Source organism: Polypterus senegalus, chromosome 4, assembly GCF_016835505.1.
Source record: "Polypterus senegalus isolate Bchr_013 chromosome 4, ASM1683550v1, whole genome shotgun sequence".
Classification (NCBI taxonomy): Eukaryota; Metazoa; Chordata; class Cladistia; order Polypteriformes; family Polypteridae; genus Polypterus; species Polypterus senegalus.
Window position 1 is genome coordinate 48,418,647 of NC_053157.1, and position 12,987 is coordinate 48,431,633.

A 12,987-nucleotide genomic window follows, 5' to 3' on the forward strand; every position below is an offset into this window, starting at 1 on the left:
ACTTGTGTGTTCACATCAATTTAAATGGCTCAGACTTTCAGAGAAGTTGCAACGGAGTTCAAAAAAGTGTGCTTCTCAAACTAGGTGTGAAAATGCCTCTAGAGGCTGACCTAAACATTGTTGGCATGGGACCTTTTCACACTCATCAAGGTAAGAATCGGTAGTCACATTTGAGAACCGTGGGATGTCAAATTACTTATAATGTGTAATAAAACTCCAGGAAAAAATGTGGCCTCTCAGTGTACATTTAACTAAGCCACAGCTCAATAATATATATGAAATCACAAATGTACCATATAAATAGGTCATGAAAGCAACATTTCTTCTTGACATCAGTTTAGTTTCTCATTTTTATGCTTCAAAGGAGATAATTTCCTAAACTACAAACCACTACCCCCCAAAAAAAGTTTTATTAAAATACCTGTGCTGCTAGGTCTGGATTCTGGCTTAATGCCTGCATCATACTTCGCATGTATGGAGCTGACAACATATTTTGCATTAACTGTGGATTTTCTGTTATTTGCTGCAGAAGGCTCTGCATTCCAGGTGTGCTGAACATACCTGCTAAACAACAAACAGAAATTAATCTCAGTAACTATTATACTTCTAACTACCACTCAGAATACACAATCATATACTGTGATTTTTTTTCAGTTTTCCTTCTATAATGCAGTGACCATCAACAGTCAAAAAAGGTATTATGTATTACATGTTTTCATGTGGCCTAAACAATTGTTGGCTCATTATTGATTAAGATGTGTAAGATTTATATATAAAAAAAAGTTGCATGAATATGAATATGAATGCATGATAACGTTCAGGGCAAGTCATTAGTGTGTGTGGGGGAGTCCTCTTTTTATTTTACGTATTACTTTTTTGGGTTACCAAACATTATTAAGTAGTAGGCTGTTTGTTATAAGTGGGAAAACATGATAATAAATACATGAAAGATTTATTAGTTGTACCAAAATATAAAATAGTGCATCTCACATTTGGTGACTTGGTGGACTGAATTAAGACTTTCAATTATTACTAAAAAATGTTATTCTTGAAAAAGATTTTATTTTTTAAAGTCTCTATATTTAAATCTTTTGCAACATTTTAAAAAATATTCAGAAAAGTTTCATTGACAGATTTATAAAGGGTTTTGTATTGGGATTATTTAAACTGGCCTCTAACACTTTTGGTAATTGCACAATGATGTGATAAATGCTGAATCACACATTTTTAATAAGTAAAAGTAATCTACGGTCAAAGAAAACATTCTACTACACAAAAAATACAAGTCAATGTCAAAAAGTTCCCCAAATTGTGATATAGCAGAAGAGTGAAAGATCAGATTACTGAACTTGATGTTAGCACGTTGTTTGAAAAGCAACACTGAGCTAAACGACTATTACCCAACTTCTTGATGCTCGATTGTGTGACGATACGGGTTCTGCTCCATACTCCCATCTGCTGTTTGGGAGCCCTTGAACCCTACACCATCGGTAATGTTACCGATGAGCTAGACAGTGAGGCAACAACATAGCAAGGGATGGTACAAAGTGCAAAATTGCTTTTATTTATAAAAAATTTAAAACAAAGTGTTCAAAGTAAAGTACAGTACAATGTCTTATCAAAAGAGTCATTAAATAAATAAATAATCCATCATAAAACAAAGTGTCACGTGGAGGTTAAAATAGAAAAAACACAATCCTTTAAAAACGAAGTTAAAACGTTGCTGAAAGCAGTCCTTTAAACCAATGACAAGCCCAGTGCTTCTTTTATACTAGCGTCTCACCTGCTTCTCCTGTTTGGGCCCTGCAGCAGGCGAGATGCTCTCTCTGCAGCTGACCTTCTTTCACTTCCAAACAGGTCTGGAGGCCTCCCGATCCTGGCTTCGGTCGCGAACTCATCCCAGGCCCAAGACTTGGTTTTCACCCAACGGCCAGGACGCACACGCTGAGGAATCCACCACCAAACCTCCCGACTCCCGCTGCCTTCCCTGGCCAGTCGCCCTTCACTGGTCACTCTCGGCACTCGATCACTCAGCAGGAGCGACCACTACAACTCCTCCCTGGTGTCGGCCTAACACCCAGGCTTCATACAGCTGCCAGCGAGCATTCACTCGCTCGCTCGCCCGCACTGTCTCTCTCGCTCTCTCTTTTGTGTCCTGCTTTCTCCAGCCACCTCCGTCTTTCTTTGTTTTCTTGTTCTACCTTTTTTCCCCTAGCCGGTTCATGCTTCTATATATGTCGAGAGGGCATAGCAGCTACGACAAATTAGCAGCTCCAGGAACAATCACAGATGTGGGCAGTCTCTCACCTGTACACCTAGGTGAGAAACGCCCACACCGCAGATTGCCCTGAGAACTGCTCCAGCCACACCTACCACGCCATCTCGCTAAGCCGCGAGCATGGTGATTATTTATTTAAAACGGGGCCTATGGTGAGAGAGCTGTGGACCTGCTATACCACAGATTGCTCATTTGATTAGTTTTGGCACATTTGAAGAGTGATCCTAAAACGAAATGCAATACACATGGAGCTGTCACTAAGTAAAATGCATTACATCTGCTTTTAGTTATGAGATGCAATCTATGGACAGGAATTAAAATGTAATATACTTTGTACTGCATTTCAAACTAACACGAAAGTTAATTCATTTGGCAGATATGTTTTTAATTCTGACACAACAAAACCCTGCCAAAACCAAATAACCATGTCCATATGCATTACAATTCAATTTATACTATTATTATTAAAATTAAATGTAATGAAATATACATTTTTATTTCTGTAGCACCTTTCCAATTCAATTTTGCCACAAATAATCTTCCATAATCTGCAGGACTACCAGCTTTGCAAATCTGGTTGTCCAAGTATGCTTTCTGGTATTCCAGCTTTAAATACTGGGTGGTAGGTTACCTGCAACTTTTTATAGCAATGTTTTTTTGTAAAGTTTTGCTATACATATTTTTGCTTAGGGATGATCAAATCAATCGGCTCTCACAACAGAAGACTCAATCTGTGAACGGAAAATTTACCAATCACAAAAAAAAAACAAAAAAACAAACTATCTTTTCAGTTCCTGCTTTTCTAAGCTCTACAGTAAATTAGTTGCAGTGCTCTTTCATGCAAGGTAGTTGCACAAAAATCTTTTAAGAATGGAAATTGTGCCAGTATGCATCTTTTTTTTGGCAGAAAACTTCCTGTACTGTAAACAAAGAGCAGCAAGTCAAGGCATGTTCTCCCAGAGATTGAAAGATGACTGGAATATTCGAATTTACGTTAAAGAATGTGGGAATAATATAGTGAGAAAAAGGAATCTGAAAAGTCATCTAGTACATTTAGATAAACCACAAGAAAAGCTGCTTTAATGAATTGAGACATTTTTATTTTGTCTTTTAATTAAAATGGACTCTGAGTTTGGACAGCAACCTTGAACTAACTACAGCAGCTTATATATTTAACTAGAAAAAGAAAAAGAAAAATTTAAAATGGCTTCTTAGTAAACAACAGGCTTGCTAGCTTAACTGCAGAATTTGTCTTTTACTTCTAACCTCTAACTTTTAATGTTAGCCATGTGTCTCCTTCAGAAACATCATATGAACAGTTGATATATTTGCAGCATTATTAAAAGATCTGAACTGTGTTTATGTTTTGTTTGTGCATGTCCTACACGATAAACACTGCATTACTAAAACGGTAATCCAAATTTATACCTACACTTCAAATATTATGAATGTCTAGCTAGTACACTGTACATTTTAACAGCAAAAAAACCTTTAGTGAAATTAAAATACCAACATTAACAGTATAATATATGCGTCTGGTTATGCTAGAGCTTTGTGTAAAACACAATCGGCATGTCAAGTTAATGCGTGATCTTTTTCCAAAGTACACAAAAAATATTTTATCAGAACTGAAACGAAACACTGCAATAATATTACATTCTCAAATTTTGCTTTCTGACTTAATTTAGTCCCCATCAATTACATTCTCTGTCAAAAACATCATCAGTTAAACCTTCAGAGTTATTCTTAGGTGCAAAATGCCTATTAGAGTGTTTTACACTTTAAGTTGAGGAAAGCCCATGATCTACAGTATGTATGTAGCTGCATTAAAATATTTCACACTTGGACCATTAAGAAGGCCCTCATGTGAGTAAAGATGTGGTTTAGGTCTGAAAAAGCATGTTAACACTCGGCAGTTTTTGGGCTTATACTAAGAAGCATCTTCACAAACTCTAATATACCTGTTAGGAAGCCAGAATACATATTGGTTAATGGTAAGCATTTTATTACAGGTAAAATTCCATTACAACGAACTCACAGAGACCTAACAAATATTTTGTTGTAACAAAAATTTTGTTGTAATGAGATTCTGTATTGTTACTATATAATGCTTTCTTTAACTTGCGCCCAGGCGTTTACAATCATTTCAATAGCTTCTTTCGTATTAATTTTAATCTCCTGCATACAAGTTATGCTGATGAGAATTTTTCTCAGCATTTCCTTGCGATAATACACATTCAGGGTGCGGAAGTATGTTGTGGGCAGCATAGTCATCAATCAGGAGCTGAATCATCCTTTTCTTCTTCATATTGTGAGGTTTCTGAACTCTTTTGAGCAGTACGAGGAAAGTTTGAAGAAAGAAAAAAAAAATACAATGTTTCTGTTTGGGGATCGTTGTGCACAACTGAGCTGCGGCCACAGAACTAGCTGCTCTGTGGAGGATTCATTCAGGCATTTCAAGGGCATTTTGTTGTAATGAAAGCATCTGCTGAATGTACTTCATAGCAACGAGATTTCTATAGACTCTCATCATATGGGGAAACTGTCGGGACCATAAAAATACTTCAATGTAATGAAAATTTCATCATAAAGATATTCGCTGTAACGGAATTTTACCTTTATTTTATGAAATTCCTCTCTCTGACTGTATAAGGCAAGATCTGTTTGTATTAGAGTATAGCCCTCTGATATTAAAAGATTAATATCAATTTCCTAAGGCATGAAAATTTGAAATAGGAGTACTGTTGCAACATTCAAAACATCATACGTGATCAAAAGGCAGTTAAATATTTAGGTCATATTCCCAGCAATAGCAAGCCCTGTTAGTTGAAAGGAGCTACCTGATGCATCTGTGTATATTTCTGTTTAAAAGTTGTACACTTTGTTAAATGACTTTGCAGTGCATCAACATTTGTTAGATATTTTGTTAGATATTGCAGATATTCAATCCTAAAATGAACTGCACCTGAAAGAACAGAACCACTTTTATATGCAGTTTCTGAATGCTCTCTGCATACAGCACTGTACAGTACATTCTCTAACATGAATGTAATGCTTTTTCTCCCTGCAATCATCACCACGTTGTGGAATATAGTCCATAATTTGAAAATTTTGTTTCTACTTATTTTGGTCATAATGCTGCTTGTAATTATGATTCCTTTCAATTGTAACTGGTATTAAACCAGTAGTGGAATGTTTCACCTTGTCCTCCCCTTTTTTTCTTCCAAATCCATAACAAAGTATATGTTGATTATTCCGTTATTTATATCACAGTAAATGACAAAAGGGATATGATTAACTTTTGGCATTCTTGTTTACATTGCTTTTACAGTGGTTTGTTTCTCTTGTTTGCTTTATAGACTTGCTTCCAGATTTCACTATATTGCTTACAAGTGTGTGTCTGTGTGTGTGTGTGTGTGGTTGTGTGCAGACGTATTTAACAAAAGCAGCAAGGGGAGGTCGAATATAATACTCTCATGGCAGTCTGATATGCTATAAACAGCTATTTTTAAAAGCAATACCAAAGTTGAAATCGTACAGGAAAAATTTAGATTTTTGTTTTTAATCAATTTGCTTTTGGTTCATGGACCAAATATCTAGACCATATGGCAATCCGCCAGGCTTTATGAATCTACAGTTTGATTCTCAGGAATTAAAAATTGGTAGTCCTGGACATCCAAACTACTAATTTATCCACCTCTAATATATACAAATGATAGCAGGTAAACACATATAAAAAAGGAAACACTGGACCATTTTACTGCAAGCATTATCAATTGTGCATCAGAACATCCTCTCAGTCAGTCAAGTGACATTATGCTACTGCATGCACCCCGATATAAACAGAGAAAAAACTTACAATATATAAGGCAGTCAACAGCTGAAACACAGGGAAACAAATAGCTCCAAATACAAAACAATGAATCTATACAGCATTTATATTAAAACTACCATAAACAATGCTGCAGATCTTAACGTCCCGAAAAATTACAGTAGATACTGTCTAACAACTTTGCAGCAAGGTTGTTTTTAGGTTTTCTTAAAAAACACTTAAATTGAAAACTTTTATAGCCATATCTCTTAGAGATCAAAATTCTGTAAAAACAAGTAGTAAATAAGTCATAAGTATTGTGAAGTGCCACCATCTATTAACTGAAAGGTTCAAGTAGTATTTACAGTATTTTGGTAAAGATGAATCTCCATCCGTCCATTTTCTAACCGTCCATTTTCTAACCCGCTGAATCCGAACACAGGGTCATGGGGGTCTGCTGGAGCCAATCCCAGCCAACACAGGGCACAAGGCAGGAACCAATCCTGGGCAGGGTGCCAACCCACCGCAGGACACACACAAACACACCCACACACCAAGCACATACTAGGGCCAATTTTAGAATCGCCAATCCACCTAACCTGCATGTCTTTGGATTGTGGGAGGAAACCGGCACACCCGGAGGAAACCCACGCAGACACGGGGAGAACATGCAAACTCCACGCAGGGAGTACCTGGGAAGCGAACCCGGATCTCCTAACTGCGAGGTAGCAGCGCTACCACTGCGCCACCGTGCCGCCCAAAAGATGAATCTGTTAGACATAATATTTTATCAAGATTATACCTCACAAAAAACTAAGAACTAAGATAATACTGTCTGGGTATCCAGAAAAGTTCATGTGTCATGTTGCCTGGGTTCAAGGTTTGCTTATAAATCACAGCCTAAATTGCAGCACTCAAAACTGAGAACTCAATTCAAACAAATAACACAGCAAAAATATCTTAAGTTTATATGTAATATTACAAGGCAAAGATGTTCTTTTTCATCTTTCCTCTTCACCGCCTCTAAAGAAGCAGTCTCACTTTGTAGGCAATCAAGGAATTTATAGAAGCTAAGTTAGAACTGTCTCTTTAATACAGGAAATGGAGGGATAAACAAAGATTTTAAGGTAATCAAATTCCTGTCAATGCTAACACTCATTAGTCTAAAGTGGAACTTATTTATTTTTAATGTGTCACACAAATTCACACATATAATCAAACTTACATAACAAGAGTGAATATTACATTTTATTTTACTGTTGGAGAGCATGAAACAGGACCTTTCTCAACCTGACTAATAAAGAATGTGTATTAAATTCTATACTCTTTATTAAAAATCATCATTTTTTTGAAAAAGGCTGAAATATCTCACATTTGTTCACCTTTAAATAATAAGAGGTATATGATCAAACGGGCAATATAAGAAAATAAAAAATTAAACCCTTCATGTGGTGTTCCATTCTGACAATTACACATTTTGTTTACTTGGATAACTTAAGCCCGGTGTTCAAAATCACTTTCAGGAAGGCTACATGTTTAAATCCGAACAATTTCTTAATTAGACTGATATCTTCTGTTAATGGGACACGCTGTTTAAATTGGATAGTTTGCTCTGGTTCTCAGTCAGTAATCTCTCAGTTCACTATTAACTTCAGAAAAGTCAATGGTTGGTGAGTGGTAAGCTGCACCAGTGTACTAGATGTCCCATGAGGGTACCACTTTAAAGGAGTTGCAGCCTGGTAGGAATCATAATGTTTCCCCAAAAGGGTAGCCTGCTGGTAAATCAGCCGGAAACTGGAAACCCTGCCATTCTAAACATAGTGAAAGAGAAGCCATAGAGGTATGGCAGGATTCCAAAATATGTGCTGGCTAATAGTGAGTCGGGTGCTGCAAGCCATTTGTCACTTAAAACAGCAGCTCCATTAATGTTTTAAATATCAAATAACCTAGAGCCAACGCAAAAAGGGCCTTTAGATGAATTTTTTACTTTTGAGTCTTCCCTGTCATTTAAAGTTAAAATACTGCCTACGCATTGGTAGCACTGCTCCCTTTTGTTTTGTACACATGTTCAGGTCATTCAGAGATTGCATGGTCATTATTACGTCTAGTAACAATGTTTGCCCTGTAAGGTTTTTCCAACAAAATAATTTTTTTTTCCCCCACGGCTATAGGAAACTTTTAGCTTACCAGTAAGGAATCAAGCAGCGGGGGAAGGAAGTCAGCATCTTGAAGAAGGTTGGTTCATCAATCAGCGACGAGTATGTGATTTCGTACCTATTTTTTATAGGGAGTGCTTGTGATTTGATTTGCCGGCCCAGCAGCGGAAATCTGAAGGTCAAAGAAAACGGGGATTGAAATTGGGCAAACCTGTAAGAACGGTTTGATGAAATTATTTATAACGCTCGGTATAAGGGTGGGAAAAGTGGATACTGATAAATATTATTGTTTAATATGCAAAATCTCTAAAAATACAAATTCCTATGGTAAATAAAGTTGGGACCTGCTACCCTCCACATTCAAATCGATATACCCATTTCTGATGATTGATGTAGAGCTAGCTTCATGAACCAAAGAACAGTTTTTATCAATTCACCACTGGTGGAGGTGATAGTGGTAGTATTGTCATGTATACAGAATGTGGTGAAATTCTTATTTGCATTCTTATGAGATTTCCTTGTTTAGCATAATTTTTTTTTTTTAATGGTATTCAGACTTTGTGACATTTGCTTAATTTTGTTTAGGAGGGAAATATCTATATGCAGTAGATTGCAAAGGCTTTCCTGATTTAAAAGCCTCAATTTAGTTGTTTGTTGTATCTTTTGTATTACAATTTGGACTTTGGTTTTTGCTTTCACCTACTATCAACTGACCTTATTATTGGACTGTCATTTAGAGACTTAAGCAAACAATTTTATATTTAAGGCATCTATTCTTTTAAATTATATCTTATGTAAGTATGCATTACTTATTTTTTGCATAAAAATAATTTTTTTAATGTCATTTTAATTTGTTTCTCTTTCCCTATAACTACTTCTTTGACATTTTGTAAAACACTTCGAGCTACATTGTTTGTATGAAAATGTGCTATAGAAGTAAATGTTGTTTAGTAATTTCTATGCGATGTCATTGCCATACTTTAACATCAGATGACAAGCAAAGCACTGTTCATCAACTTGACGAAAACAGGTGCAGCTTATCTAAGGTCAACAGCAGTGAAACCACATTGCCCTTTTAAGGCCTTGTTCACACGGGCGTTAAAATCGAGCGTTTTTTTTGCGTCCGTAGCATTCGGTGAGCGCGGATCAAGCGCCGAGTGTTTTCTACACGTAGGAGTCAATGAGAGTGTTCACACGGGCTTTGGTGACGGCGTTTGTCCGGCTGCGTGTTTATACGGCATCAAAAAAACGTTGCATGCAGCTTTTTCTTGCCGTTCAAAACCCAACGAACGCAAGGAAACTGCTTCTAGTTCGTTTTCTGCGCTGTTTATTTTACGCTTCGGAGGAGCGGGGGGGTTGGGGGGCATTTCTGTGCATAACACCGGTGTAAGCGCACACTCGACTACTGTTTCCTTACCTCAAAGTGACAAGTAGTCTCTTCGGGGCTAACACCAAGTCGCATATTGGTTGATCGGCGTGCAATGTGGCATTGCACCAGCTGCACCAGACAATCAAAAGTGGAAACCGACATCCGACAGTAATTAAAAATCTTGCGCGGAAATTTTCGCATTTCTTCATAAAGCACAAAAAACTTCCTTTAACCCGACGTTGTGCAGTCAGAGGATGAACCCAGTAGCGGCGCCATTTTTCTCTCCCTACGCGCCAGATATTACGACTATTTTTAAAACAAGAAGATTAATATCTAACATAGCAAAATGGTCCATATTGAAAGGAGGCACATCAAATAAAACAAGGGCTTTCATATCCAGTTCCCGACACTGCCTCCACAGGTTAACACACAAACTACAATTTGGGCTGCAGGCTGGCGTTAGACAGAGACAAACGAACGCCGGTGTAGAAGTCAATCGATTGCCACCACAAAATGCAACATAAACGTCTAGGACGTTCAGAGCAAGTTCGTTAATCCAAAAACTTACCGCCCGTGTGAACAAGGCCTAATAGTGCAGACTCACAGGAGGGCAACTGAAAAGAATGGCTTTTAAGAGAGGCCATCTAAAAGCTGTCTGAAAGGCAGATTCCTTTAAGGGCTGCTAAAAGGCTGATATAGGCTCAGAAGTGCAGGGACATCAGGGCCATCTAGACTTAGTTCAAGCCTGGTATCCCTGTAGCAAAAAGAGGAAACTCTTAACTAGGGATGTCACAATATCACAACACCAGTGAAATTTCACACTACTTGATACCACAGCAAAACAGAATTCCCATTCAATGGCTTTTCATTAAAGTACCTCCATTTATTGAAGTCATCAATATTGTGCCATTTTCTGTCATACTGTATAAAATATATAAATACTATAGTAACAAGAGCTTTAAAATACTGGTACATCAATCAAGTTGTTACCCAACTCTCACTTAAGTAACCTGGTATTGGCATTCATAAATATCAAAATACAATGCAAAGCTTAAATTTTAATGCATTGCAGAGACGGGGATCCCTCCAGTCTAACGATAAATAGAGTTTATATTATCTTGGGGGGGATTTCAACATAGGGTTTTTAAATACTGAAATATAATGAACTACTTTTATCTTAACATGCAAATCCAAAATCTATTCTCCGACATTTTTTGCCCATTAACTAAAAACTATTCCTTGAAATCCATGCTAAATATAAAATTCAATCATTATTGTAAATACAGTATACTTTTGAATAGTAAATGTCAAGATAATTCCAGATATTTCTATCTAAATAAACTCTTTAAAGCTATTTTTGTAACAAAATGCTTTTAACATCTGGTTTGTCAGTGAACCAATCAGTTAGGTTTGTTATTTGCTATTGTAAGATTTATATTTGGATAATTAGCTGGTTAAAAAAAAATTACTAAAGAGTATTGTTTAATGAATCAGTCAAATTATTTCAAATTTGCTTTAATTTTCCAAATCTATTCCTCCTTTTTTAACATTTCTCCCAACATTAAAGTTTCTTGTGTGAAATCAAACTTGTTAAGTTTTACATGAATCCTTTATTTCAAAACTCCTAGTAAACAGAATTTGTTTTGGTGGTTTTTAAGGTTTCTTGGGGGAGTGATAAGACTTTGTTATTTTTTATGCCTGTCTAAAGATCCAGAATTTGAAAAGTACTTTGCTGTTAGCATCTGTACTCACAAAAATGAACTGTGAGACACCATTGGATTCTTCCAACATACCATTCAAGTATATGACGTGTGCTTTCACTTAAAGGTTAAACGGTAGAATGCCATCAAAAGCCAGACGAATTACAGAAATTCAGCATTTGCAGATTCTGTATTTAGCAACAAAATATACTGTTTTGATTGTCCTACTAACTGCATTCTTGTGTTATAATTTTAAATTTAAATTTTTATTCTATTTTTAATTTATTATTTGCACTTCATGTTGTTACACTGTGGACCCTGAGCTTCGCAATTTCAATAATCTGTATACATGTATATGGTTGAGATGACAATAAAGTTCACTTTGAATATGCATCTCTGTTAACATAGTGCATGTTGTATTAAAAAGAATGTGCCTTGTCCTTCAAAACATTGAAACACTAATAAAATTTTATTTTGGCATCAAAAATTTGAGTAACTCATGGAATTGTCAGTGTAGACAAACCAAGTTGCCACATCATTTGAATCTTACATCAATGTTTACTTGCGACAATTGTTTCTTGCTCTGCCAGTCCTCCCATATCTCACAGTCCTATAGGCACAACCATGGACGTGCGAGTCGCACCCCAGCATGACCCAAATCTGTATACAATAATTATAAAACTGACATATGCTTGGACTGATGGACATCTGTAGAAATGCCCCTTACAATGAGAATGAATGCGAAGCCTCTGTTCATTTATTGGGGCCATGTAGGACACTACTTAAAAGCAATTAATCTTGTTAAATTTGCATCTCCTCTTACAAATGTGTGACAAAACAAGCTGAATGAACACATCTGGTTTGATTGGTAATGTTGTTTCGCTCTAAAAGCATGTAAAAATATGTTTTTGAATAAATTCCATAATGGGATAAAACTGGCAATAAACTCAAGCCTATGTGTGTTTTGTTTTTTCATTTTTTTTAAACAACCACAATTTCTGCATTCACAAGTTCAAATCCAACAAACACAAAAGTATTTTCAGACATGACTTCCATTTGCAGTTTTTCTTTGCAATATGATGCAATGCTGTATCATCAACAATGTGACTTTCTCGGTAGTACCAATACTGTAAAAAAGCTTGTATGCTATCATAACTTTAGTACAGAATTACAGTGGAACGTCGGTTTGCGAGCATAATTCGTTCCGGAAACGTGCTCGCAGTCCAAAGCACTCGTATATCAAAGTGAATTTCCCCATAAGAAATAATGGAAACTCAAATGATTCGTTCCACAACCCAAAACTATTCATATAAAAATGATTAATACAAAATATAAAGTAAAAATACATAAAACAAATTAACCTGCACTTTACCTTAAAAAAGAATCATGGCTGGTGTGAGTGAGTTTGTAAACTCTTGTGGGATTCCACCCAATGGGACGACACGTGGAAGAGTGTCCTAAAGCAATCGCAGTCTCCCAGCGCTGTAGCAGTTCGCCGTATAAGCGTATCCAAAAAGATCGCGAACATGCTATAAGCGCCTGCCGTCGATTGGTGATACAAGGAACATTATAAAGATCCCGCTACAATAAATAACCACGCTGTTGCTGTTTTAAGCTGAATAAAGCTGGTGTTGTTAAAGTACTGAGACTCAGCTTTGTGTTTTGGGGCACAA

The 12,987-nt window shown here is 36.5% G+C and overlaps 1 protein-coding gene across 3 annotated transcripts in view; it reads right to left on the minus strand.

Annotated features, from left to right (window-relative positions):
* LOC120527316 (ubiquilin-1-like) overlaps nucleotides 1-12,987 on the minus strand; it is a 67,343-nt gene that overhangs the window by 17,702 nt on the left and 36,654 nt on the right. For 2 of the 3 annotated variants that reach the window (XM_039750580.1, XM_039750582.1), the window contains exon 7: nucleotides 422-564. In XM_039750580.1, coding sequence (XP_039606514.1) covers nucleotides 422-564 — 143 coding nt within the window. The remainder of the gene's footprint in view (nucleotides 1-421; nucleotides 565-12,987) is intronic. The other variant, XM_039750581.1, reaches the window with a different exon arrangement.